A 26,861-nucleotide genomic window follows, 5' to 3' on the forward strand; every position below is an offset into this window, starting at 1 on the left:
CAACTGCTTCTGTACAACCTATCAGGTGTTGCCATAGCCATACAGATTCCTCCAGCAGCTGCATTTGGTTGAATACAATAGATAGATGAATATTCAAGACTGCCAATGCAATGAAGTCTTGGTCATTCTTTACGCTATGTGACAATTAGCTGATCATAATTTTCAAGCATTCAAGAAGTACCAGGGAATGCACAAAAATAACTGCACTTATTGAAGCTTGCAAAGGGAGATATGTATGCAATTGGGAATCACCTGTTTCAAGTGCCCGCAATATTGTTATGTAGAGCCATTGGCATACAACACAATGTGAATAATCTCTAAAGGCATCATTTTTGAATCGGGGTGACGAAAGCGGTATTTGTGCACAACCATTCTTTACTCCGCTTATCTCTATTGTTGACTTTGGCTCTTGTACTGAGAAATTGAAGAAGCGCATAAGGGCTCCGCTTGTATCTTGAATGAATTGAGCAATATTTTATGTTTTATCGCACTGACGTACACTGCGACAAAAAAAGAAAAAAAGCTGTTTTCAGGACAGGTTGACTAGCGCACAGTCCCATAATAAATTCCAGAACAGTAAGGGCACTTCAGTAAAAGAAGAAAAGAGCAACACTTCATAAATCAGCATATTATGAAACAAGACAAACACCAGAGAATGAGAAAACATACAGGTAATACATAGTTATAAGAATTTTGAATCGATACTAATTTGTGTATATAGGAAATGAAACTCAACATTTTGATTTTAGAAAATTGAACATTTGAATACCGTGCAGACAGAATTGCACACAATATCGGTGAAACTGTAAACTGCATAGAAAAGAAAGGAAGTGCAAAATAGAACAGAATACCAGACCCTATGTACAATTAATCGAGCATCTAGGCACAAGACTACCAGTGTGTCACTAAAACATAATTTTCAAAAATGACTATGTCTCGAAGTCGTGCAGCTATGCTTTATTGTGCCTAATATGTGGATGTCCTTGCACGAACCACTAAACAAGCCAAATTGTTAAGACCATTAAAACCTAGAAGTAAGGGAAGATCAAAGATAGACATTCCTTTCGAGAGGTTAGTCTTCTGGCTACATTCCAAGTATATCCGAACTTTCCCTTATAATACGGACGTGTTTGACTATTCACTGGTATGACCATTACCATTCATTTGCTGAAATGGTCAAGCACTTCAAAGAGGCACAGCGATTTAATTAAGAATGGTATGGAAAGCTTAATTTGATGATGAACATAATTACAGAAGTTATTTTAAAGAACTAAATGGCTTCATGTACTGTATTTGCTTCTAGACAGGCACCATTTCTTCTCTAGTTCTTGTACATTTGATCTAGGGTAGAGTCTGAGTTGCCAGTTCAGCTTATAATAAGCGGATTTGGGCTTCTTTTTTCGCCAAGTCACTTGTAGAATTTTCCAGTCGCTTGTCGCGTTTTTTGGGCTTATTTGCATTTTTCCGGCAAACATAGTTAGTTTGGTGATCATCTCATTCACCAATAGTCAGTCATGGGCTCGTTACCAGTAAAAAGTAACAGTGTTACAGTTAGGTAGTTACCTAAGCCAAAAAAGTAACTCTGTTACAGTTACAGTTACAGAGTTTCCAAAAGTAACCTGTTACAGTTACAGTTACTGTGAAAAAGTAACGCCGTTACTTTTCCGTTACTCTATAAAGTAAGTACTAGATCACAAAACAAATTATAGTGTTTATTTATTCAAAATGTGCGAAGGCGTGCTGATAGTCGAAATTCCACTTGGTAAAACCCTAGACGAAGGAAACCTTTAAAAAGGGGGCACAACACAAGCACTCGTTGTGTACGCCTCAATTTGTCGCATCAATAAATGTCCTTGGAGACTAGAAAACGAAAACGTGGTTGATGCTCTGGAATGACGGCAATATACTACGGCGTTTATTAACGATGCCCAGAAATGCATGCGAATAGGAGCAGGGAGTGCGTCAAGAGTGAAGACAACGTCGATTGTGCATATTCCCTGTGTTCAAGGTGTATCAGACCCTGTCCGGAGAGCTCTGCGTCCCCTGGGCATACAAACCGTTTTTAAGCCCCGTTATACATTGAGGCATGTGTTCGCGCGAAACCAAAAAACCATACACCTGCGGAAGATCAGAGCCAATCAGAGCGGGGTCATCTAAAAGTACAATGTGGGGATTGCGACGCGACTTACATCGAAACAGGCAGAAAAAAAGGAATATTGCTAAAGCAGCCCATGCAACGCGTTCTACGATGGGCCTTGCTCAACACCGCTGGACAACAGGGCATAGTTTTGACCTAAACAATGGGACGACGCTGGCTTGTGAACGAAGGTAGGTGGGAAGAACACTCCTGGAATCGTGGTTCATTTGCCGCGACGCGTGGGCTTGCAACAACCTGAGGATGCAACCTCCATAGAAGACGAAACGTCTATGTCATATTGTTAATAATTGTTGTGTTATGTCCGAGTAAACCATTTACAATCAGTTCCAAAGAGGTTTTAAAAAATTGCTTCGCTAGTTCACGGTATTGCTGGCTCTTAGCCGCTTCGCACGCTGCACCTTTCTAGCCGCCTGCCAAACAGGATTAGATCGGATTCACGGACGAAGGAGACTATAAACTAGGCGTTCTTATGCTCCACCGGTACACCAAGAACAGAGCTACAAGCTCAAGTGACAAAATTATATATATTCCGAAAAAAAAAAGGACGTGAACTTAGCAATCTGTTCAGTTGGAACATGATTGATTTGCGATATCTAGTTTAAAAGTAAACTTGAAGTTGCGTTTGGTCTGACCAATCTCAGACCTCGGCCTTCTGCGGGGAAGATAATAGCAAGCTCCTCTCCTAACCGGCGAGGGGAGCCCTATTGTGGAATGTTGAAAGGTGTGTACAGGATATGGTAAAGAAGGAAGTTCGAAAAAGTGCAAAGCGTTAAATGTTAACCTTTAACGAGTGTTGCAGTTGGATAATTTTTTATGAAAACCGAAGTAACTGTAACGGTATTTCCCGTTACAGTTACCGTGCAAAAAGTAACAGTGTTACAGTTACAAGTTCCTCTAACTTTAAAGTAACTAGTTACAGTTACAAGTTACTGAAAAAAGTAACTAATTACCGGTAACGCGTTACTAGTAACTAGTTACTGCCCAAGACTGCCAATAGTGCGTTTGTCGATGACTTTGAGTAGGTGAGTGTTGAAGTTGAACATACGTTGGAGGAATCAACAAGTAATGTTGATCATGCACTGGCAAACATGCATCCAACCGAATGGAAACTACCCTGGAGACAATGTTAAAAACTAAATATGTGCTTTCATTTATAGTTGCGCATATTTTCGCTGTACAAAATAATTGGTGATTTTTTCAACTCCCCTTTGTATTTCAGTGACATTTTTTTTATTACAAATAAAAATATTTTCAAGAACGGAAAAATTAAATTTCCCCTTCTTTTGGGCTTCTTCGCGAAAGTCTTGCCACTTTTAAAGCTGTTATGAGGTCACAACAAGGACCGTTTTTGGCGCCGTAGTTGTCTGCCGCCACCACTGGTGTCCGTAACTGCTATCGCGCGAAATAAGAAAGCATTTCCAGGATGGAACAGGGTTTGAACCTGGGCCCTTTGCGTGAGAGCCCAGTATTCTACCTCAAAGCCATGCCAGTGCTTGAAACAGCTTTGCAAGAAGACCCTATACAGGCTTCATGTCGGGAGCAAACCACATTTACATATGTATTGTAGAGTGGTAGAAGAGTAAAATAACAACCAGGTGTCACACAACGCGAATTCTGTAACCAGGCGTCACACAATGCGAATTGCGCAACGAGTGCGTTGTTGAATGCTTCCAACCCATTACGAAGGGCTCTGCCATAATCCTTCATCGTCATCAGCCACAGTATCAACAAAGTGCACATAATGCCTTACAGGTGTTTAGGGTACCACGGTTCTCCGCAGAATGACAAAAAAAGGCATAGTGGCTGCTTCCCTACTTAAAAAAAGTTATGATGATGGGTTCCCGATGGTAGTGGGTTCCTTGCCAGATCACTTCTACTGGTTGCCAAGGAAGCCCATAAGGCCCCCATGATTCATTTCTTCAGGGTCTCAATAAAGTTTTTTCCCTCTCTCTTTCTCACGTTAACATATGTTATATAGCGTGGTGGGAGAGTGAAATAATGACCAGGCGTCACACAGTGCAAATTGTTTAACTAGTGGGTCATTTAAAGCTTCCAACCCATTACAAAGGGCTCAGTCATAATTCTTCATCGTCATCAGCTGTCGCATCAACCAAGTGTGCATAATGCCTTACAGATGGCACCTTGCTTCTCCGCAGAATGAAGAATGGCGTAGTGGGTGCTTCCCAACTTCACAAAAATTATGATTTGTGCCGTAGTGGGCATACGTTGCTAAAGTACTTGTATTAGTAGCCTCAAGAAAGTTTACAACGGGATTTAGAAATGGCGCTCTTCCAGCTTTTGCTGTGACTGCGCTGCACTTTCCGCGCAGGCCTGGCGTTTTTTGGGGGGCTTCTTTTGTGATGACTATTTGCTTGATAGCTCGGTAGAATCTGGCAACTCTGGGTAGGGTGCCTGGGTAGAGTGCTTACATAAAACCAACGAAATAAATAAATTGTGCAAATATTCAATAGCTTACTTTTTCTGAAATGTGGAAATAAAGGGACAGCAAGGCGTACACACACAGATACAGTATGCATGCACAGTCAAGTCCCATCAAAGTACAGTGCTTGAATATAATACATGCAGTTCACACAGCAGACAGTGCCTGTACAATGATAAGGATAATCCTGTCCCATTATATTCACAGAAAAACCATGATGAAGTCTGTGTGGAACACTACATAAAACCTTCCTTTTGTAATTTAGCTGTCTGAAAACCTAAGTACTTCAAAATGCACAGACATCACAACAAGGCCTAAAAGTAAACCTTGGTATGATCAATACATGAGAATTGAAATGGTATAAATAACATGTTTTAATAACAGACGTGATATATACAACATGCAAAAATTATACAGAATTGGCAAGCTATCGCTTGCCAGCCAGTTGCTGCTTCATAGTGGCAATTTTGTCACTGACTGCACGGTTGGCTGCTGTGCACTTTGACAGGATAAAGTTCAAGGCACCCTCGTCCTTCTGCTCGAAGGCAACCTTTGCTGCTTCCTCCAAATTTCTGTCAAAGAAAGATTCGTTTTATTCATACACATACAGCCATTGAAACAACTCAAAGACAAATACCAATGCTGAAATGCTGATAGACTGAACCGAGGTCCGAGCCACACGCAGCCTAAAGGGGCCATGACACCAAATATAGCATTGCAAATAGCATCGGTCATGCAAATATATCATGCATTATCTCAACTTATGAATGTCACAAGCATATTTCCACAGTGCTGAAACATATACAACAAGGCAGACACAAGACACCAGCAGACCGTCCCAGAGAGCTTTTCTTGGCTAATAAATATATTGCTTCATAGAATTGCCAACAAGAGTGGGTTAGTTTGTGAAATGAGGGCCTGGATAAGCACCATGGAACTTCAGTACAAAGGAACATACCCAATCTTCACAAGGTATCTGACTTTGTTCTCCTCCTTCACTTTTGCCATGTACTTCTGCGCTTCAAACTTGTTTCTGTGCTCCAAGCAAATATCAACAAAAGGCTGAAAGAGTCCAAAGAAAGTAAAACATAACCAGATGCTCCTAGCCTCACACCGAGAACTGGAATATTAATGCCGTCCAATGTGGTGCCTACCTCGTAGCCGATGGGCGACTTCTTCGATTTGGAGAACTTATCCAGTTCCGCCCAGTGCTCCTTCTCTGCTAACACTTTTATTTTAAGCCACCAGAACCTGGTCAAAAGCATTTTATCGAGGCATTAAAACCACCAAATGTAACGCTATGAAACCTGTACAACTGTCATGCAAATCATTATATTGTATAATTGCACTCTTTTTGTTACCGCTGCCATCACAACTTGGCAGTCAAAGTATCCACCCAAATAAAAGTTGTTTAGGTATGAAAAAAAAAAAACAATTTCGAGATTGGCATTAAATTTTTGAATAAATTTTAATAGCTGGGGCTGTGATAAATATACACCATTTTCAAAGTCACGTTCCAATTTCTTTCAATGGTTTTGAGCGCTGATGTCATGTAGGTCAGAGAAGCTCCAGCCTCAGTGACTGATTCTACCCCTTCCCACATGCAGTGCTCTCCTTCTCTCTCTCTCTCCCTCTTTCTATTCCCCACTCTCTTATTCCCAGTGCAGAGTAGCAAACCGGACGGTCGTCTGGTTAACCTTCCTGCCTTTCCTCTTCTCTTTCTCTCTCCCTGAAAATTTCTGCAAGTTTTCTGCATTAATTATGCACAGGAAGGTTTATTCACAATATACAAAGCACATGTCTTGCTACGGCACCCTTTGGCCATAGCTAGCTCTTGCACCATAAGCCGCCCATACACCACCAACACCACCATCAGCACAAAATTTCTTGTCTGCTAGAAAGCCACGCACAAGCATGGCTTTCTGTGCGTGAAAATTTAATTTTGATTTCCTGTGCTTTGCCTTGAACGTTCATTGCTTCAGCAACAGAACTGAGAATGCTTGCACTTGGTCTAAACTTTGGTAACACCGACAGCACTTAATGTCAACCTTGATATCACTTTGTAATATCCTTACTAACAGATAAAGATCTGTGTTGCAATGTTACCACTGCAAGTGAAAGTCTTCAGCGATGTAGTGACTTGCCTTTTCTCGGGCACCTTGAAGTCCTTGCAGAGTTCCTCAGCCAACTTCATCTCCCCAATTTCCATGAGCCGCTGCATTGTCTCGTGCACCGACAGGTCAAGGAACTTGTCGTTAAACTTGTCCTCCAGTTTAAGCTGGTACCTCATCAACCTCATCTGGTCCTCTGTTTGCTATAACCAAACGTCACAGACTGCATGAAAATTGACTGTCACGCTATATCTTTGTAAAAACTGAGCACTTGTTATAACTGGGATCGTTATAAGTGGGCTCAACTGTGTAAGCAAGGGGTGAGTTATGCGTGCAAAAGTACAGTGGTTAGACTACATCATGCATTAATATACAAGTACATACTACACAAGAGCATTTAGCATGCCGTCACTGGAGTGACATCATGCTACCATAGTCATGTTTACCCCTGTCCACACCAGCTTAACTGCTTAATGTACAATACTGGAATAAGGTGCAACAACGTACATTACCATGACTAATCTACGTAGAGTGCATTGCAATGTTCTCACCACAGCACAGAAGTCATTGCTCCCTTTCTTGCTCCCTTGCTTGTATTTGGCAGCAGCGGCTTGCAGACAAGCGATTCGCTGCTCAGGACGCTGAAACGGTTAGTAACAGGTGTCACTATCCTGCATTCCAGTGAAAGTGTGAGCAAAGTGTATGCATATATAGTTTTTGTAGTGTACACTTTAAACAGACACTAAAGAGAAAAATGAGTTGAGCTGTAGTATAACAAGGTGTGCTCCTACAATAACCCAAACTATCGTCAAGAAGAACTAAACATTCGCTCACTGAGATGCTTTGTCTGTTAAGTAACAGGCGGTTTTGAAGATGCTAGAGATGCGGCACGGCCTTTTAGAGTGCAGGAAATGTGGGACACTAGTTGAGGTCAGAGACAAAGTCCAGAGCCTGGGCCCTTCACATAAGAGGAGGCTTGTTTGTAAAATGCAAAACAAAAAATGTGTGGCAATGCTGCCTTCAGTTCCCAAACCAGATCGCTGTGAAATTACGGAGGGAGTCCATTCGGGGATAGCTTTTTATTTTCTTGGTAAAAAAAATGGGCTACACTATACTGTAAATAGGCCATGTACCTAACTTGGCAAATTTCTAGACTGGTTAGTGAATTTTTTGTTAGTATCTCTTTTCATTCTACAACAGCAGCAGCAGGAGTGCCATTGTGTCAGGATTCTCCAGACACTTCCTCTCCATGAGCCTGTAGCCCTGTACAACACTGTACCTTGCAGACATTCTGCATAATGCCTACAAATGCACGTATGCAGAAGGCAACATTTGGCTCGCAAAAGCATCACGGAGGACTCATGTAGTAGCACCAGTGCTGTGATCCCACACAATCATCAAGCACTGTTGAAGTGTGGTGCTGCAAAACATCAGCGTTTGCAGCCACATGATGCTTACTTGGTAATTGGCGCATATTTCAAGTCTCTCGAAAAAGGGAAAGGGTGCCTGCTCGGGTACGGGTGCTTGCTCAAGATTTTACAGTAGCCACACTTGCAGTTGTATGCATTCCTTCAAAATAAACTTTGTAACTGGGGTTTGGAAGCTTCTGCACTTGACTGTTACAATTAAAGTGAAGCAGGTGCCAATGGTTGAAACGCCCATACAATGGCTGAGTTTATAAATGAGGTAAGAGCAAGAAATATTGCATCGATTGGTCTACAGTTATCACATCTGCATTGGCCAGAATTTTCCACAAAAGCCAGCCAATCATTTTCACGCCCAACAAACAATGCACAACCACTGTGTTTATCTATAAGTGCTTCAGTAATTCCGACACAGTGGATAGCTAAAGAATCCAAGGAAAAGTGTGGCATGTACCATAATGCATATCTAAAAAGGCCTTGTTTGACTCTGTCATGCATCTATTTAAGAATGCTATTCTACAAACTGCAAACTATTAAATGCACAGTCCAACAAACCACATATCAATTATAACACTAAACTAAGCAGATTCAGATCAATGTTGTGACACAATAACCCACCGTCAATTTGTAGCTTTCGATGATTTTGCACTCTGCGATTCCAGCAAAGTTGTCTTCTTGATCATGAAGACTTTCCAATTTTTGCAGGTCCCATTCTTTGCAGACCTGTGTGAAAAGTTTGACGGTTTTTGTGCGAATGCTACTCGTGCATAAAATATGAATGGTGATGCCAGCTAGATATTCCTTTAACACTAACATCTAATAATTTAGAGCTATTGGCATACCATAACATTAACGTTGCCTGTGTTTCACGAATAAATAAGTATAAAAATAAGTGCATAGTATGGAGACTCACCTTAAGATAGAGAGACCATGCCACAGGATATGCCCGAATTATCATGTCAAGCTGTGTAGGCTTCATCTCTTTCAGCTTCAACATTACCATGTACACTGAAATTGAAGCAGCCTATATAATTTATACTCATACTTTGCCCACTCAAAATATCCCGACAGCCTGCCAACAAATTAGCATTATAACATTCTAACTACAGTCGAACCCTTATATATCGAATTCGCAAAAAAAACGGGAATTAGTTCGATATATCGGATAATTCGATATACAACTTTAGTATTGAATTTGCGGTGCGAATTTCAATGTGCAAGTTGACTTCACAGCACTGCCTTATGATAATGTAAAGAAGACGCTTTCATGGCTATATAGATTTTTTTTTTATATTTCGTATTTAGAGCTGTGCGAATAGCAAAATTTTGGGTGAGAAGCAAATTCGAATAATAAAGATTGAGTGCGAATTGAATCGAATAATTTCAAATAATTTTCGAATATTTCTCAAACATTTTTCGAATAATTCGAAGTGAAATTACAGAAAAAGTTGCAGAGAATCCCTAAGTATGTTCTTGTGAGATAGCAACATGAAAGTGTTTCTTTTCGCTAGGTTGATGAAGCGCTGGTGGGGTCATATTTCATAGTTGTCTTTCTTATCAAGAGTGAGGCAATGCAGAGGCCGAATTGTCTATATGTACATGATTTGGTGCAACCAAAGTGCTGCCGACAACACTTTACACGTGATAGGCAGAGATGCCATTTCCTCAGCCTCTCCTCCTCTTTCAACTTCTGTGGAAGGCCAACTGATGTGGCAGACAAGGGTGTGCTCCCTTCAAGTCCGGAGTTCCAAATCTGCCTCGTAGACGTCGATATATAAGAACATCTGAAATTTTGGATGCTAAAAAGCTTCGGCGTCCGATTTTTCGGACTTCCTGCCCAAATTTCAGGTCCAAAACAGCATTAAATGAGCCCCCAACTCTGCCACATCTTTCATCTCCATATTGGAACCAGCGTTTTCTTGAGTTAATACATTTGCGACCGTAGCGGAGCTTGAAAGGCAGCTTTGCTGCAATACGGGGGTGTGATGAGGTGAAGCATATTGAAAATTTAGGGACCACTTCCAAACGGACGTTGACTGTCTCTTGGCTAAGTTCGACCGTAACGGACCTTGAAAGGCAGCTTTGCCGCAATACGGGGGTGTGAGGAGGTGAAGCATATTGAAAATCTAAAGACCACTTCCAGTCAGACGTTGACTGTCTCTTGCCTAAGTTCGACCGTAACGGAGCTTGAAAGGCAGCTTTGCCGCAATACGGGGGTGTGATGAGGTGAAGCATATTGAAAATCTAGGGACCGCTTCCAACCGGACTTTGTCTCTTGGCTAAGTTCGACCGTAACGGAGCTTGAAAAGCAGCTTTGCCGCAATACGAGAGCGTAATGAGGTGAAGCATATTGAAAATCTAAAGACCACTTCCAATCAGACGTTGACTGTCTCTTGCCTAAGTTCGACCGTAACGGAGCTTGAAAGGCAGCTTTGCCGCAATACGAGAGTGTAATGAGGTGAAGCATATTGAAAATCTGAAGGGGTCACTTTTAACCGGACGTTGACTGCATTTGTTTTTGTGAAGTTCGAATAGTTCGAATAGTAAAATTTCAGTGCGAATCTGATCGAATAGCAAACACTATTCGAAAAACATCCGAAATTTCCAATATTCGCACACCTCTATTTGTATTTTTCCGCGCTTTGTAGCTGGGGATGCGGAGTTACATGCAGGGGTGGGTAATACGAGAGAAAGTACAGTATCGATGTAAATAGCACCTCAAAATATTCATACGCGGCTGTGCATACTCGTCGGGCTCCGGAGGCGTGTAGACTGCCTTGGCCCTAATGTCAGCCTTGTTTTTCGATATCTTACTCAGTGTGCTTCTTGGGATGCCCAAGTTTAGCTGCATTGATTATCACCAGCGTTGGGGAGAACAGCAGCTTCTTCTGTTTTACAGTGTCTGCTGCATGGACAAAACAAACAGACAAGCGAATGGCTACCCTGCACGACGGGCCGGCGGAGCAACGACGAGGGATCATGTTGGTGGAAAGAATTTGATGACAAGCGGTAGTTCCTATTTGCTCAGCACAGCGTCCTCCTAATCACACCACACGGTCTCCCAAATGCATGCGGGAAAGTCATTTTTTATGAGGAAAAGCCAAAGTTGGTGAGCAAAAGCCAACTTCTTGAGGCGTTTCACAGTGCCCAGTGTTCCGGCTGTTTTTGTTCCACGTAGCCACAGATTTTCCTATGCATTGATCTTAAAGCATCGTTGTTATCAAGGATAGTCCGATATAAAGGATAATTTGATTTACTCAAGTTTGATATAGCCGAGTTCAACTGTAGTTTGTTAGCATTAACAAACTAGCAACAGAAGAAACTGATAAGCAACATATTTTTTACAGTGCAATGACTTCTTGTCAGTGAACTTGTTCAAAGGAAGTACTCCTTCTTTGTCCTTTCAGAATCAGCAAACTTCCAAGAATATAGCTGAAGACTGACGAGCAATACTCCTTTTGGGTCTTTTTCGTGGTATACTAAGCGTTGGCTTGCCTTCAGTGTAAATGTGAGGAATTTACAAAATTCCCAGCTCTACTACTGCAATCCTGTCCGGGATTCAGTAATGTGACTATGTCTCAAATGTTTCCCGCTCGTGTCCAGGCAAAATTTTATGAGTCTGAAGGTTGGTGAGCTCAACCTTAACCCAAGCTTCATAACAATTGACACAACATTAATAAAATTGCAGAAAGACAAGCACATGTTTTCCAAATTTCACAGAAAGTTCCATAGAGTTGGCAAGTGTGAGAGTCTCATTCTTGTACGCACGAATGCACCTGTAGTCAATTCCTTTCTGCAAGCTTTGCCAATACAATGCAGGCCTGCTCCTCTGATAAAACTACTTAGGCACTAACGCCACGAGACACTACAAATGAAATGATGACAGGCTTACCCAAGTCTGTGTCACCACTTTCGATAGCTTTCACGAGGGCTCTTTCCTCTTGGCCAAGTTCCACGAGAATGGGCACCTGCTCGGATGCCCTTGGCTCGCAGTCAAGAAGCTGATTAACACGAAGAGAGAACAGGTGAGAAAAGTGAAAGCTTGAAAACTTTAAGGCACATTGTAAGTATAATGCTTGGAGAAATATAACTGCACAAAACATGACTTCCTGCGTTGAAGGTCAGGGGCCCACCACACTGCGAGAAAGATTAATACGTACTAGTATTAATTGTCAGAGTTTCATGCCCCAAAACCACAATATAAGTATGAGAGACGTTGTTGTGCAGGGCTCCAGAAATTTCGATCACCTGGGGCTCTTTAATGTGCACCTATATCTAAGTACACGGGCCTCTAGCATCTTGCCTCCATTGAAATGCAGCTGCCGTGGCTGGGATTCGATCCCATGAACCTTGGGTCAGCTGTCAAGCACCACAACCACTATATTACCGTGGCGGGTTTTGAGAAAAACTAACAAGTAGGCTGAGAGGAACCTAAATGTATCATTACATGAAGAGAAAGACACAGAGACTATCTAGACTGTGTTTACGAAGGTGGTCTCACTGGAGACCAAGGTAAAGACTTCTTTGTGCAAAGAGCCTAGACATCTTATCTTCCTCGTGGCAGCTGCATGGCCTCTTCAGCATCTGTAGATCGTATCACGATGTGACACCCGGTGGCAAAAGCACCGTGTCGATGCAATTAAATATCTGAGGCGTGCGGGGATATGTAGACGACAGACGTGACAGGCAATATGTCGCTGCTGTCAGAGCGAAAGATGTAGTGGGCGCGGCTAGAATGACTTCATAGGTGACATCAGTATACCCTAATGCTGGCTACAGTAAAGTATACACACAGTGCTAAACCACAAGAAAAAATCTAAGGTGTTCACCCCTATCTTGTTTTGAGGGCAAGAGGAACCCTTTGAACTTTTGGACAATGAACTATGTTCAGATCACCTAATAAACCACTAACCTTGATGGCCAAGTCCTGCCTTCCACAATCCACTGCTTTCCTGGCTATCTCGGAGTAAAGGATTCCTGGCGAGGAATCCAACTTTTCTGCAATGGCTTTAGCTACTTCATCCGTTGGAATGTGCAGTTGAGCTACCTGAGGAACAATGCAAAAAACGTTAAACATGTAAACTTGAATTAGGAAGAAACAATCATTTCACGGTGGTGGCCTATAAGAACTGTAACTTTGAAGACTATAGATGCACGGTACTAATGAATTCAAACGCGACATCAATTTTTTTAGTACAACGACCGATATGCGCAATTGCCGGAGATAACCACATCATTTTAACAAGGTGTGGGTTCGAGCTAGTTGGTACTCCATGATCACTACTTCTTGCGCAAAATTTTTTCTAAGACGACGGACGAAACAGACACGGACGGGCGCAAACTTCCAACTGAATTTATTATTAACATGTGCCCTAAATATATACAAATATGACTATGACAAAACAAAACAAAAAACACCAATGCCACAGGTGTGCAGTGTGTCAGCGCGCATTAGCTACTCACTCCCCCAAAATGTAGTGACCCTTCCAAGAAAGCCATTTCCTTCTGTGTCAATGACACTGACGTCATGCTCACGCAGTTGCTGCCCTCCCTTTGCATTTTGGCTGCCTCCACAATCTCTCGTGTGCGCTGATCCGCGTCATGAAAAACAGCAGTACACTTTTTATACAACGGTTTGCATCCACATTCGTGGCAATGAATGGCCAAATTTCCATCCCTGCCCCCTTCCACCCTGTTTGCGTGCTCACGCAGGCGGTGGTTTAGACACCGACCTGTTTGCCCAATGTAAGGTCGTCGACACGAGAGAGGCAACTTGTACACGACTTCCTTCGTGCAGTCAACATACTTGTTTCGGTGTTTTACGCCGCATTTTTCCTTTTTGGCTATAAATGACGCAGAAGAAAGCTGCGGCTGCTTCGCATGAAGACAATCAGGGTGACAATCAGGAGACATGCGGCCTAAAAAGATGGCGGTGATTCCTTACTTGCACGGCATCTCGCACAATCTTAAAAAGATTGGTGCAAAAGCCGGCGTACAGGTGGTCATGTCTGCGCCTGAAAAACTGTCTAAACTCTGCATTGCCACAAGCCCATTTATAGCCAAAAAGGAAAAATATGCGGCGTAAAACACCAAAACAAGTATGTTGACTGCACGAAGGAAGTCGTGTACAAGTTGCCACTCTCGTGTGGACGACCTTACATCGGGCAAACAGGTCGGTGTCTAAACCACCGCCTGCGTGAGCACGCAAACAGGGTGGAAGGGGGCAGGGATGGAAATTTGGCCATTCATTGCCACGAATGTGGATGCAAACCGTTGTATAAAAAGTGTACTGCTGTTTTTCATGACGCGGATCAGCGCACACGAGAGATTGTGGAGGCAGCCAAAATGCAAAGGGAGGGCAGCAACTGCGTGAGCATGACGTCAGTGTCATTGACACAGAAGGAAATGGCTTTCTTGGAAGGGTCACTACATTTTGGGGGAGTGAGTAGCTAATGCGCGCTGACACACTGCACACCTGTGGCATTGGTGTTTTTTGTTTTGTTTTGTCATAGTCATATTTGTATATATTTAGGGCACATGTTAATAATAAATTCAGTTGGAAGTTTGCGCCCGTCCGTGTCTGTTTCGTCCGTCGTCTTAGAAAAAATTTTGCGCAAGAAGTAGTAACCACGTCATGTCGCGACGAATCTCGTCTCTAAAGATAATGTTAGCTCTGATCTATGTGTTCGAGTCGAAATTACACCAATACAACCCGAACTGAAGACGGAAATGAAAGGATGTGCGTTACTTAGCCCTGAATTGTCCTGTTTCAATCCGTAAGTACTGTACATACATAACGTGGCAAGAGGTGAGAGAGGAGCTGTGTGGTTCATTGATTTTATAAATATTCAACGCCATCCTCATGCAAGGTGTCATGACCAAGATTAAATAACCATCGAAGGCCACTAAGAATGTCCTTCAATATCTATTTCTTGGTTTTTATTCATATGTAAATCTCCTGAGAGTAAAAAAGAAAAAAATCCAGCACTTGACACGACCAGACCTGCCAACCTAGGGACTTCTGAAATCGGGAGACTCGCCACTGTGTTAGGGGAGGGGGAAGGCAGGGGGGGGGAAGCAACAATTGTTTCGGGCAATGCCTCTGATCGGTCAACAAAATTTTCCAGCATACGGGCGCCGCGCCCGTGGCCTTGGAACATTCGAAGCCCACCTATGGCCTGACTGAAACACTGTCACTATAGAAGCGTTCCAGCCTCTCTACTGTTACTGTGCCCTCTCCTGACTGGGCCATGAAACGGGAGAAGTGCCCACAAGTGTCAGTGGTTGGGGCATGTGCGTGCTTGTGTGTTCCTGATGAAATGAGGAGAGCCTGGCAGATGACAGGAAACAGCAGTTGCCAGTGAAACTTTTGAGCTGCGTGGACGTTCCCTTTTCTTTGATGTGAAATTCGTGTTGTTTTATTTAATCATCGGCTTTTGTTTTACTGTAGTTTTTTTTTTTCGAAATTGGGGTTGAGGCAGTTTATCCGGAGATTTATGGCTGTGATCATACAATCAGGAAGACAGGCCAGAAATTGCGAGTCACCCGGGCAAATCGGGAGAGTTGGCATGCATGTATGACAGTCTTTTAGTGGGTAGTGAGGCATAGCTCTGTCTGTCGGGCGAGACACATTTGGTTTAAGCACACTGAAATATATGCAGTCTAGACTTTGCACATGCATCTTTTTCTTTGATTAACTCGAGCACATGAGCTTGATTCTCAAAAATAGTGTCGCAGTCCTTCTTTCTGCAGCATTACTGCAAGTACCAATTCTTACATTCCACCATGACACTTTGTCAGATTTACCAATCTTCCGCAGCTCAGCTGGCTTACCTTATAGCAGGCCCAGTGAGCCAAAATGCGACTGGTGCCCTCTAGGTCCGGAATGCGGAGGTACTTGGCAATCTTGAGGGCAAGATAGTAGTGCTGTCGCAGTACTAACCGGTCTAGCAGGACATCGATCGATAGGCACTGGAGCCTTGAAAAACACACTGTCAAGGAAAGTTATACAAATCCCAAGGCAACAATATTTTCCTCCTTGTATTTACCAAATGAAAAAAAATAAAGGCTTCAAGACCAATTGAGTGGCTATGTATGAGAGAGGACAGGTCGTGCAAACATTATGAACAGAGACAAGTAATGCACTAGAATGCTTCAAAACAAGCACATTACAGGTTGAGATATAACAAAATTGCAGTCCACCATCAGATATATGAAGATGCTATGAAATTCGTTCAGACGTAAATTATTTCAATGAGTGTCGAGCTGTTACAATAAAACTGTATGTACAAGACTAGAGTCAATATTGTCCAGAGAGAAGTGGATATCTGTTTACCAGGCAGTAAATCTATCTGATATGATAGTAAGAATGTCAACCACTCTGGTAACAATGCCATGTGACCACACCAATTGCATAATTGCGTGGGTATTACCAATGGTGCAAAGGATACTGCGTGTAGGTCAAAGGCAATCCCACCATGTGGTCTCTCACAGCATTCAGAACTCGCAGCAGACGACAGGTTTCCACAAAGCTATTTGGATTCATGCCCTGCACAAATGATTTTCCAAAGAAGGCTGCCTGCAATTAAAAAAAGAAAATATTTCATGAGAATTACCATTAGTACTACCTGCAAGGTGACAGATTTTGTATCAGCAAGAAATCTTAATTGTGTTACCTTAAAGCCCGAGCTGTTCCATCATTACAGAGTAACCTATTACATGTGCAAGGGAACACTGGTGACATTTGATCAGCAAAGTGCTTCAATTCAGGCACACAAAAATGAAGCTCTAAATCACCACTTCAATTTTAAATAAACACGCAATTGGTGTTTATGTAGTGATCAACTATTTGCATTTCATGACTGCAACTCGCAAAACATCTTCCCATGATGCAGGAACGCCTCAGATGATGAAGCATCTTTTCATCTTCATGAATCGAGATAATTTATGCATGAGGTTTAAAGGTTCAAAAGCAATAGTAGCAGGGACAAGGAAGATGCCATGCTGGTGGGCTCCAGTTAAATTTTGAACATTCTGGGTTTTTAATGGCCACTTAAATCTAATTAATTAGTACGTGAGCATTTTCACATTTTGTCACTATTAAAATGTACCTGCTGTAGAAAAACGAGACGCGACGCTCAGCAGCACAACACTGTAGCTACTTAGTGACCGTTGTGGTTGAGCCAAGGTTGAGTCAACAGCCACCTTAATTTTAGCCATGCTAATCCTTAAGTGCATCCTTAAAGGGGCCCCCTGCAACACCTTTTCAGCATGGTCAGAAAACGCTGCCGATCGGTAGTTGAGGCTCCTGAGAACACACGAGCCAAACGTTATAATGTGGCACGCGGCCTGGAATTTACAATTAATTCTCAAAGTCAGCTAGAAATTGTTCCTTCTTTCTACAAATGATGCCATATACCCAAATGACCACGCCATATACCCAAATTTACGCCATTGGCTGATTTGAGCATCGCGAACTGCCTAGTTACCACGGCCGTCACGTGCCTGTGCGTGCGCTCACGATCACACTGAAGGTAAGCTGCGTGTTCTAAGAAAAAAAAAAAAGCGAAGAAAAAGTGCTTAAGGTCATGACACGCGCGTGACGTAACTTCTTTCCCCTGTGCAATCCCTCCCTGTTTAGCTTTTAGCGCACTCATCGGGATGAGAAAAGAGAGAAAGCCATTACAGCGTGCGACAAATCTCTGTAACTCCGCTCGTACTTGACGGATTCTAAAAATTTTTGCGGCGGTCAATTCATGAGGCAATAAAGTTCTTTAATAATGACATTCGATGCTTACTTGGAATAGAATTGCAGGGCCCCTTTAAGTGCATTAGGTTAAGCAAATAGTAGATGAAGCTTGTCTTTGATGTACGAGTTGCAAAGATTTGCAGATTTGCAAAGACATTTTTTTATGTGAACAGCTTACCCTCAGCAGCTTCTTCTGCGTTTTAGGCTGGTACTCGTGTGCAGCAGCGTCGATGCACTGCTGCACAGCAAGCTCCAGTTCGTTGTTCTCCATGATTGTCCTCAGGTACTCGTCAGCTCTGTAGCTCTTTCTCTGAAAGTCACAGGTAAGATTCAGCCTCTGAGATCAGGTCAGGCATGCACGTACTCTAGGGCTGAGCATTTGTGCCAGCTGTCAGTCTGATCCCCCATCTACCACATGCCGGCATTTCATTATCCAATTGTTTCTAAATTGGTACGTTAGTAGAGGTATTGAAAGCGCTCTATTAGGTGTTCAAGCAAAGCAGACAACTGAATGAGCTCATTCAAAATTACTTTAACTTTACTTCCTTGATTAAATCATGGCATATTTTGGTGTCACGTATACTTCCATGTAATGCCGTGATGTTTGTACTTAGGCTATAACGTGTCCTATGAGTTAAATCTTTTGTAACAATGTATATTTTAATGAAAGTTGCACAATGCACACATCTCTACGAATCTTCTCGCCTTCCTTGTGCCGTTTTCTTTTCTTTTCTTTCTTTCTTTTTTCGGTATGGGCAGGAGGCCTAGATCATACTGCTACAATTATTACATGCAAAGTTAGACATATTTGGAGAAAACGTTTGACGAGACAAAAGTAGCATAAAATTAAAAAACACATCAAATTAAAAAAAAAACGCTGTTTGCATTGTTCAAAAGCAAGTATACAACGTGCTCAATAAAAGGTCACATCTCTAAGACGAAGAAACATCTCTAAGCCAAATGGTGCTTCTCTACTGAAGTGGTAGAAATGAAAAAATAAAAACACTAAAGCTTCATCAATAGTGAACAAAGTAAACACTAACTGACCAAGCAGTGCAAGAAAAACACCAACCTCGAATTCCACAGAAGCCTCAACAAGGAGAGCGCCAGGCTTTATTGAGCCAATTCTGAACACATCTGTAACAACATCTGAAAGTAAAAAGCATAAAGAGATTGACATGTGGTACAATTTTACCAAAGTTTTACGATCCAACAGTGAACTATCACTAAAAACTACTGCAGTAGTTTTCTTTACACAAAAAAGAAAAAAAAAATATTATATATATCTCACACACTGTATGAATTGGTAAGCTTTGATGGCTGGCAAGACAAAATGGCACATCACAATAATGAATGTGCAGCAGGTTTCAGTTACAAATTCATCCTGCAGAGTTGATTAGTCGAAGTAGCCTACTTTGCAGAGAAGCAAAGAAAAGTTTTATTCAGGGTTGTTACGCTCAAGCGATCACTTTCAGTGATACTGCTGCCTTCACGATATTTTACGTGGCCTTGCAGTGGACACGTACATCAAAGCGGAGTGCCAATGGTGCTCCTTGCAATGTGTGAAGGAAGCAAGATTGACACAGCCCTAAACCATCAATGCCAATGCACATCAAACATTGCAAAAGTGCGAATAGGCCCCTACACAATATTACTGCTGCCTGCTTGCTTTGCGTATACAACAAATAAGTGAATTCCTTTACTTTCTAATGCATGTGAGGAGGCATGATGACACTCGTAAAAAGACTGTAAACAATGTTATTACCTGGTACCTTTTGTAACAGTTCGTGACTGATGTTCCCAATGATACGAGTGCCGTCCAGTTCCTGAACCAAGTATATTGACGTATCAAAAGTATAAGTGCATAGGAGTCAAGAAAAACAACTGAGTACATCTTGATTACATTGCAGACCAATTGTTACCGCTTATGTAACAGCAATCCACTTATAGCTATGGGCTTTGTCAACACCACAAACCATAAATCAGACTGAATAAGTCGTTGCAGTAAAGTCCAACTTCACAAGCTTGAGGAAGTTTCAAATAAAGTGCTAAATTCAATGAAAGGTTTATTCGAGTGATGCTTACGTACATGGGGTTTCTATCAAATAATGAATCTCGTGAAATGTTTGTAGTATGAACCGTATGTTAAAGTGATATTCAGTAGAGTGGTATTCCACCATATCTGGTTATAACGATCGCAAAGTGACTTGCATAATAAGTTACAAAAGATCACTACAAAATATAATGCAATGCACAGTCACGCTCAATATGATCTGCAACATGGGACCAAGAGCCAGAGAACTATCCAGGTGACTCTGGAAAATGGTAAATTAGTGCACAAAACAGCGGCAATCAGAACCGTGCTTAATTACAAATTTTACATCAAGGGGATCACTTGCCCAGGGAGTTTTTATGCTAAGTTTGTGCTTAGCCTTTCCCACAGCAACGCATGATAGATGCATCATGACCAACTTGCACTGTAGAGCGAGTTCTACAAAATTCTCCTCACAAACATTGTCATGTTTGGTCATGTCATGTTTGGTCATGTCATGTTTGGCCAATGTCATGTTTGGCCAATGTCATGTTCAGTCAAAATGAAATTCTTATTCCTCTCAGCCTTTGAGTAGCATATCAGTAAACAAAGCTTTTAGCATAAATTTCAACCAAGCCGCTAATAAATCCTTAAGCCAATCAGCGCGCAGCAAAGGCGATACGTTTGCAATTGTCGCCTTTTGCGATCGTTAAAGGGACCCTGAAATGGTTTTGACGATTTTGTATAAACGCAATGAGTCAGTAAAGCAAGCCCTAATAATCATTTTCATACCGATTTAAGCTCTCTGCGTCAACTGTGTAATTTACTACAAGACTTTGAACATATGAATCACTACAGATCACAGTGGCTCAGCCAAATGAGTCTTCAACTCCGCGCGTTTTTCTACATAGCATTGTTTCTTCTTTTGTAGCGCCAGCAACCGATCTGATTGGATATGTCCAGTCTACGTCAGTGGACCTCTGTTCGGCAGCGAGTGTTGTCTGCCTGTGTTACAATATGCTCCGTGTTGACGTGAGCTGCGCGACAGTGTTTATCTAGAGGTTTCTTTACCCAGACACCATGAATTGCCCTAGCTGAGTTCAGTGCCGCAAATCTAGCGATTGATGACTTGGAACGCGGCAACATCGTGGAAGGCTTGTAAGGCATCCGGCGAGTGGAGTCGCTTCATCTCGTCACTGCAGTGAGCGTTGGGCCCTCGCTGTCTGAACAACGCCAAGATCCACACGCCTGCAGCTGTAACTTCACTCCTGAAGACACAACCACACTGCCCGAGTTTACGGTAATCGGTGATCGTTCTCAAGTACTTTTTGTTTGTCCGCATGCCTTTGCAGATTGTTGCCGTACAGGATAATAAAATAAGAACGACTGGTAGTGTGGCGGCAGCTGGCAAAACAAATCTCAACTACTCTGTGCGCTTTGTCTCCGTTGCCCGATGGTGCGTGCTGTGGTCGCCAGCGACGCCTTGCTGTTTCATGAGTTGAGGAGGCAAAGCAGCGGTGAGAAGGAGGGTATAACTATAATTGCCCGTAGCTGTTTAGATATACGGTGTGTCACTTAATTTGTAGTGTGAATCATTTGATGATGCTGTAGTATAAACACTTACAAAATTTGAAATACCATATCAGGGTCCCTTTAAGCCACTCGGTAAACTACTTTAAACCAAGCGAATAGTAAATCCTTAAGCCTAAGGCAAAGGATATTTGATGAAGTCTCTGTCCATGCCCACAACGAAGACGAGGTTGTTCCAGTGCCCTACAACAGCACGGCGGCCACACCTAAAATTCGGGGAAAAGAAAAAAATGTGAGCACCATGTCCACGAACACAAGCCTCTGAAGCAAAGTTAATCGTGCATTTCCAAAATGTATTAAACTTCGATAATTTCTTTATTTACAGATACGTGCTTTTGTATTGCCCGCTAATAAACTCTGATAAAGCATGCAACAAAATTAGGATAACTTTAGTTTGTTCACAGGTTCCCAATTTCTGGGAAACGCGGGCTTACCACAACAGCTGTTTGGGTCGAGACTTTGCCCGAGTGTCAATCTCGCAGTACACTGTCTGCAACAAAGGCAAAGCAAGTGAACAACTGTAGAAGATTCAATTCGGTTCATCCAACATCACTGCCCAATGTTAGGCCATTACAGTTAACAACTTCAGAAAGTTTCAGCAAATTTGTATTGACAAGCTGCCTATGTAAGTGCAATGCGTTACAGTGAGACTGGCATTATGAAAGCGCCCACATATGCAAACAAGCTCTACTTGCAGAAATCATGGTACATCAAACATCGATGAAACACGGTGCGATGAAAAAACAGGATATTACTGGCACCTTGAATCAATGGAGCGGACTGGCATCGAATCGCAAGCCATAGTTTCAGAAATCACTCACACGTTACAAAAAAAATTCAAGTAGAATTCAGAAAGATTAGACACTGCTGCCTGTCTTATAAAGAAAGCATGAGGCTGCTTGAGAAATGCAAGAATGTTTGGTGCTTGACAATAACAACCCATATATGCCCAGAGTCCTACATATAGGCTGCTTCTTTGGTGCACTCTAACATCGCTATTTCTTTGGCTGATGACTAGCGCCATGTACAGCACATCAAGCAGGCCTCAATGAGGCCTGCTTGATGTGCTGTACATGGCGCTAGTCATCAGCCAAAGAAATAGCGATGTTAGAGTGCATCAAAGAAGCGTTTTATATGTAGGACACTGGCCATATATGGGTTAAAGTCAGACTTCTTATTAAGTGGTATCTGTGTTCAACTCAAATAGAAAATTTCACTACTCATGTACCCATGGTTGCAGATATGCCTTGTAGAGAATGCTTTTTCTAAGGAAGTAATTTCTTTCCTACGTGGAATGTTGTGCACACACTATGGGTGCTCAATTCATAATCATCATTCTCAGCCTATTTCATGCCCACTGCAGGACGAAGGTCTTTCCCAATGATATCCCATATTGCGTGAAATGATTCCTTTTTATCCCTATGAACTCCTTAATTTTGCCAGTCCACCTAGCTTGCTGCTGTCCTCAGTTGCATTTCCCATTCATTGGTAACCGTTCCGTTGCTCTAAATCAAGGGTCTTAAACACACGGCCCACAGACCTTTCGCAAGTGGCCCGCTATTCGCACATGACTGTTTTCATTAAATTTTCTTAATAAGTATGTTCATGACTTACACAGACGTGACTAATCTCAAGCATCCTTTTTGTGAGGCATCTCATCTGGTCATCATGAGTTAGAAGAACATAACCATAGAACAAAAACTATATTTCAGAATTGGCGCCCAGATTTCAGTCATTCTGGAGATCAATATTGGTACGTATCTCGAAACCTGACGCTGAATCCCCTCGAAAACTGACCCACATACCAGGTATGGAAAAGGCCTTCTTTCAAATGGCAATGGTAGCTGGCATTTTGCTCAAACTGTATCGCCCCCCCTCCCCACCACCCCCGCTTTAACTTTCGTGATGCCGGCCCATCGGGAGACTAAGTTTCGTGACTGCGGCCCGCTAGCTGAGGCAAGTTTGAGACCCCTGCTCTTAATGACCACCGGCTGTCTGTGCTACGCATTACATGGCCGGCCCAGGTACATTTCTTGCGCTTTATGTCAACTGTAATATCAGCTATCCCTGTTTGTTGTCTGACCCACTATGCAGTCTTCCAATTTCTTAATGGTAAATCTATTATTTTCCATTCCACTGCATGCTGCATGGTCCTTAACTTCTTGGGTTTCTGTGCTATCATCCGAGTATCTGCCCCACACATTATGTCTGCCTCAAGTGTTTGCCCCCTTATGTTATAACTGGCACTACGCAATGACTGTACGCTTTTCACTTTTGGGAAAATTGCGCTCATTCTTAAGCACATGTGACCAGTTTAGACAAAGCCCTTCTTAACTGGTCTGTATTTCGACGGAATATGTCTACTATGCACGCTGTGCTTATCGCCTGCATTGCAGCTCGTCACTAATGATGGTACACGTACCTTCAGATCGCTGGATCCTGCCCAGAGGCGGCCGTTGTCAAGAAATAGGGCAATGTTCTTGTAGTCAAAGGACACAGCCATTTCGATGACAGCATTGAACGGATATGTGAAGCTTGGTGTCTAAGTGAAAACAATACTAAAGGTCAGAATGTGGGACTCCCTCTAGTAATTTTGTAGCACAGTTTCACTGGCCAATGAAATAGCCATTAAAAAAACATTAAAACAGGAAATATGTTGTATCACTCGCATGGAGCAACCAGTCTCAGGCAAGCCTCACCAAGATATTTTTATCATTAGAACTGATAACAGCGACAAGCGATTTGATCCGAGTCTATCGACATTTTAAGTTGACATTATGTACCCACTTAAGCTCGATTGCAGTAATATTGCCACAATTATGCATGAAACAGCAATCTGGTCAATGCATTCCTAGTAAGAAAACAGATAGATTTCACAATAAAAATAGAGACGAACCTCTAAAGAACATCTTGTTGTACTCCTTGGGTCCAGCACATAAATTTTGTCATCCTTGGCGACAACAACTTTGGTACTAGAGTCATCGAAAACAGCAGTCCAGCTACTGGGCGGAGCATCTAAATCTGTTTTAAGAAAAAATGACTGCACTGCTAAGTTCACACAGGAAAAAAAATATTGCGAAGTGACATGTATAACTTGCTTAAAATGTTGCTCCACTGTATTTGTCTTATGTCTTGGCATACAGTAGGATATGACTACTGTATGCCTACAGTATGCCTACAGACTACTGTAGTTTATTTCATAAACTAGCTACAACTCTGGTACGATAAACTTAATATCAAGGTAATGCTTCATTGCATGCATCTATGGCATCCTGCAAACAACTATTGGACAGGTAGCACTAAAAACGTTTCAGCATTAACATCTTTTGCCAAGCAACAGTAAGAACAAGATGGGTGCAGATTACATACCAGGCACATCTCCCAGCTGCCAGGTTTTGTAGCTAGCAATGTTTTCTACAAGAAAGAACTTGTAGGACCCCGTGAGAATAATCACTCCAGTCTTTTTGTTTGTGGAAAACACTCGCGCTTCGAGGACCCCCGTGTCTTTAGGAATCTGGACATGCATGGATAACAAATCCGTATTAGTTTTCTGAAAATGAAATTGGCTGTCGGAGCAACGTGGTTAGGTTTGTTCGATGGTGCACAAACCTGGGAGTAAACTTTGCAAGGAGCATGACAAACAGAATACACTGGAAGCAGCACTAACCATCAATTATCACATGTGCGTGAAATGTTACACGTGCGGTAGAGGACCACAAGAAACAAAGAAATGTGCCACACATGAATGCCAAGCTATCTGTAGGTGGCATCTGGCAAAAGTGCAACTTCGCTAATTGCAAAGATATGCGAAATGCTGCTGATAACCACATATCTGCTGGGTGCATTTGTTTCTTTGATGCTATGTGGGATCTCGTGACAGACCAGAACACAGGAAACTGATGCCCTGAAAACTGATATTTCGCAGACTGCCATTCTTACCTGCCCCATAGTGAATGTTGTCTGCACTCTCCCTTGAAGTGTGTACTCTGTTATGGTGCCATCTCTTTGTATGACCACAAGGCTTTCCACGTTGGACCATCCCATGGCCACGATAGCCCCAGTATCATGCTGCAATAATGCCAGATACACTTTTCAGCATCTTTGGTTGCAGTTCTAGTACAACACATCAGTGCTGGTGATACCAGCAAAGCATATGAAGATAGTTCCTTCGTGGATACCTTACCTTTATATTCCCTAGTGTCTTTCCACTTGCAGAAAAGAGGTGTATTAGGCATCCACTGCCTAGCTTTATCCGGGCGGCCTTACGGTCGTCTCTGATGAGAGCTGAAGTGAGAAATGTGCAAAATAAGTCAACATGTTTCGTTAGCGTGCTGTGGCCCCGACTGCTAAGCGCGAACGTTTCTCCGAATGCATGCATCTATCCACCAAGTATTCACACCCTCCATTCTCCTCTAGCAAAGGTACGCACCAATCGGTCCTCCATATGGAGCTGAAGCAACGATGAAATCTGACAGCTCAAGGTTTTGTGCCTGCCAGTCCATAGAATAAAGCTCAAACTTCCTGCACAAAAATGTACGTACAAAGTATGTCAAATATTTATGAGTATATATATATATATATATATATATATATATATATACTGTGTCTGTGTGTGTAGAGAGAAGGGAGAGGGGTTACGGAGACACTTGATTTAGAAGACAGCAGGAGTGATGACATTGATACGATGGTATGATTCAAAGGAAGAGCACTGAGTTTCCTGGACCGTTTCTAGAATAGGCAAACACTACATGCATACACTAGTAAAGCAGCGAAGTACAGAGCTTTTATCTGCACCGGCAAACTTTGAACAGTCAAAACTTTGAGCACACGCACTCAATGCACCGAGTATGCATCGTACACTTGTAAACCTTCATGCTGCGCTCTGAAGTGTCAACAGCGCATAAACATCGCGTAAATTGTCAAAATTCCCCGCAACAACAGCGATTGACGTATGCCACAGGTGGTTTTACCAGCGAAATCGAGACACCAAGGCAATGATATCAACGTACTAGCAGTCGGCACATCCATATAAGCATTTGTGAATGTTTGTAGCGTGTACACATTTTATTTTCTTCGTTTGAAAAATATGGACAAAGGAATGGTCACCTGTAATAAACATCTTTTCCTAGCGGACTCCAATCAGCTGTGTGCAACGCCATTTTAGCATCGCCCACCACAAGGTTGCCAAGTGAAGTAGATGCAAAAAGCTTTTTTGAAGAAAAATCACATTATCATGTACTTTACAACACACCTAAAACATTTTTGCATATTTTTGCGCTGGTATTAAAAAAGTTTGTAATAATTATGTAATAACAGAAAGAGCGTGATAATAAAACTACCGATAGTTTCGTATTTTGT

At 42.3% G+C, this 26,861-nt stretch overlaps 1 protein-coding gene across 2 annotated transcripts; it reads right to left on the reverse strand.

Moving 5' to 3' along the window:
• Positions 1-4,970: 4,970 nt before the first annotated feature.
• Positions 4,971-26,700, reverse strand: LOC119393320 (vacuolar protein sorting-associated protein 16 homolog). Of its 2 annotated transcripts, XM_037660276.2 has the most exons (23): positions 26,610-26,694; positions 25,933-26,024; positions 25,687-25,787; positions 25,443-25,571; positions 24,873-25,017; positions 24,400-24,524; positions 23,926-24,045; positions 21,938-21,993; positions 21,635-21,709; positions 19,647-19,741; positions 18,954-19,030; positions 18,060-18,191; positions 16,584-16,711; positions 15,967-16,111; positions 13,046-13,180; positions 12,026-12,134; positions 9,047-9,141; positions 8,752-8,856; positions 7,261-7,350; positions 6,743-6,912; positions 5,753-5,849; positions 5,557-5,660; positions 4,971-5,170 (listed from the first exon to the last, which is right to left on the reverse strand). In XM_037660276.2, exons 1-23 carry the CDS (start codon positions 26,660-26,662, stop codon positions 5,026-5,028), a joined length of 2,523 nt encoding a protein of 840 aa, XP_037516204.1. In that variant the 5' UTR covers positions 26,663-26,694; the 3' UTR covers positions 4,971-5,025. The 2 variants fall into 2 exon arrangements, with proteins under 2 accessions (XP_037516204.1, XP_049272165.1); XM_049416208.1 differs by lacking the exon at positions 25,687-25,787 and having other exon boundaries at positions 26,610-26,700.
• Between the last annotated feature and the right edge of the window lie 161 nt (positions 26,701-26,861).

Source organism: Rhipicephalus sanguineus, chromosome 5 (genome assembly GCF_013339695.2).
Source record: "Rhipicephalus sanguineus isolate Rsan-2018 chromosome 5, BIME_Rsan_1.4, whole genome shotgun sequence".
In the NCBI taxonomy this organism is placed as follows: domain Eukaryota; kingdom Metazoa; phylum Arthropoda; class Arachnida; order Ixodida; family Ixodidae; genus Rhipicephalus; species Rhipicephalus sanguineus.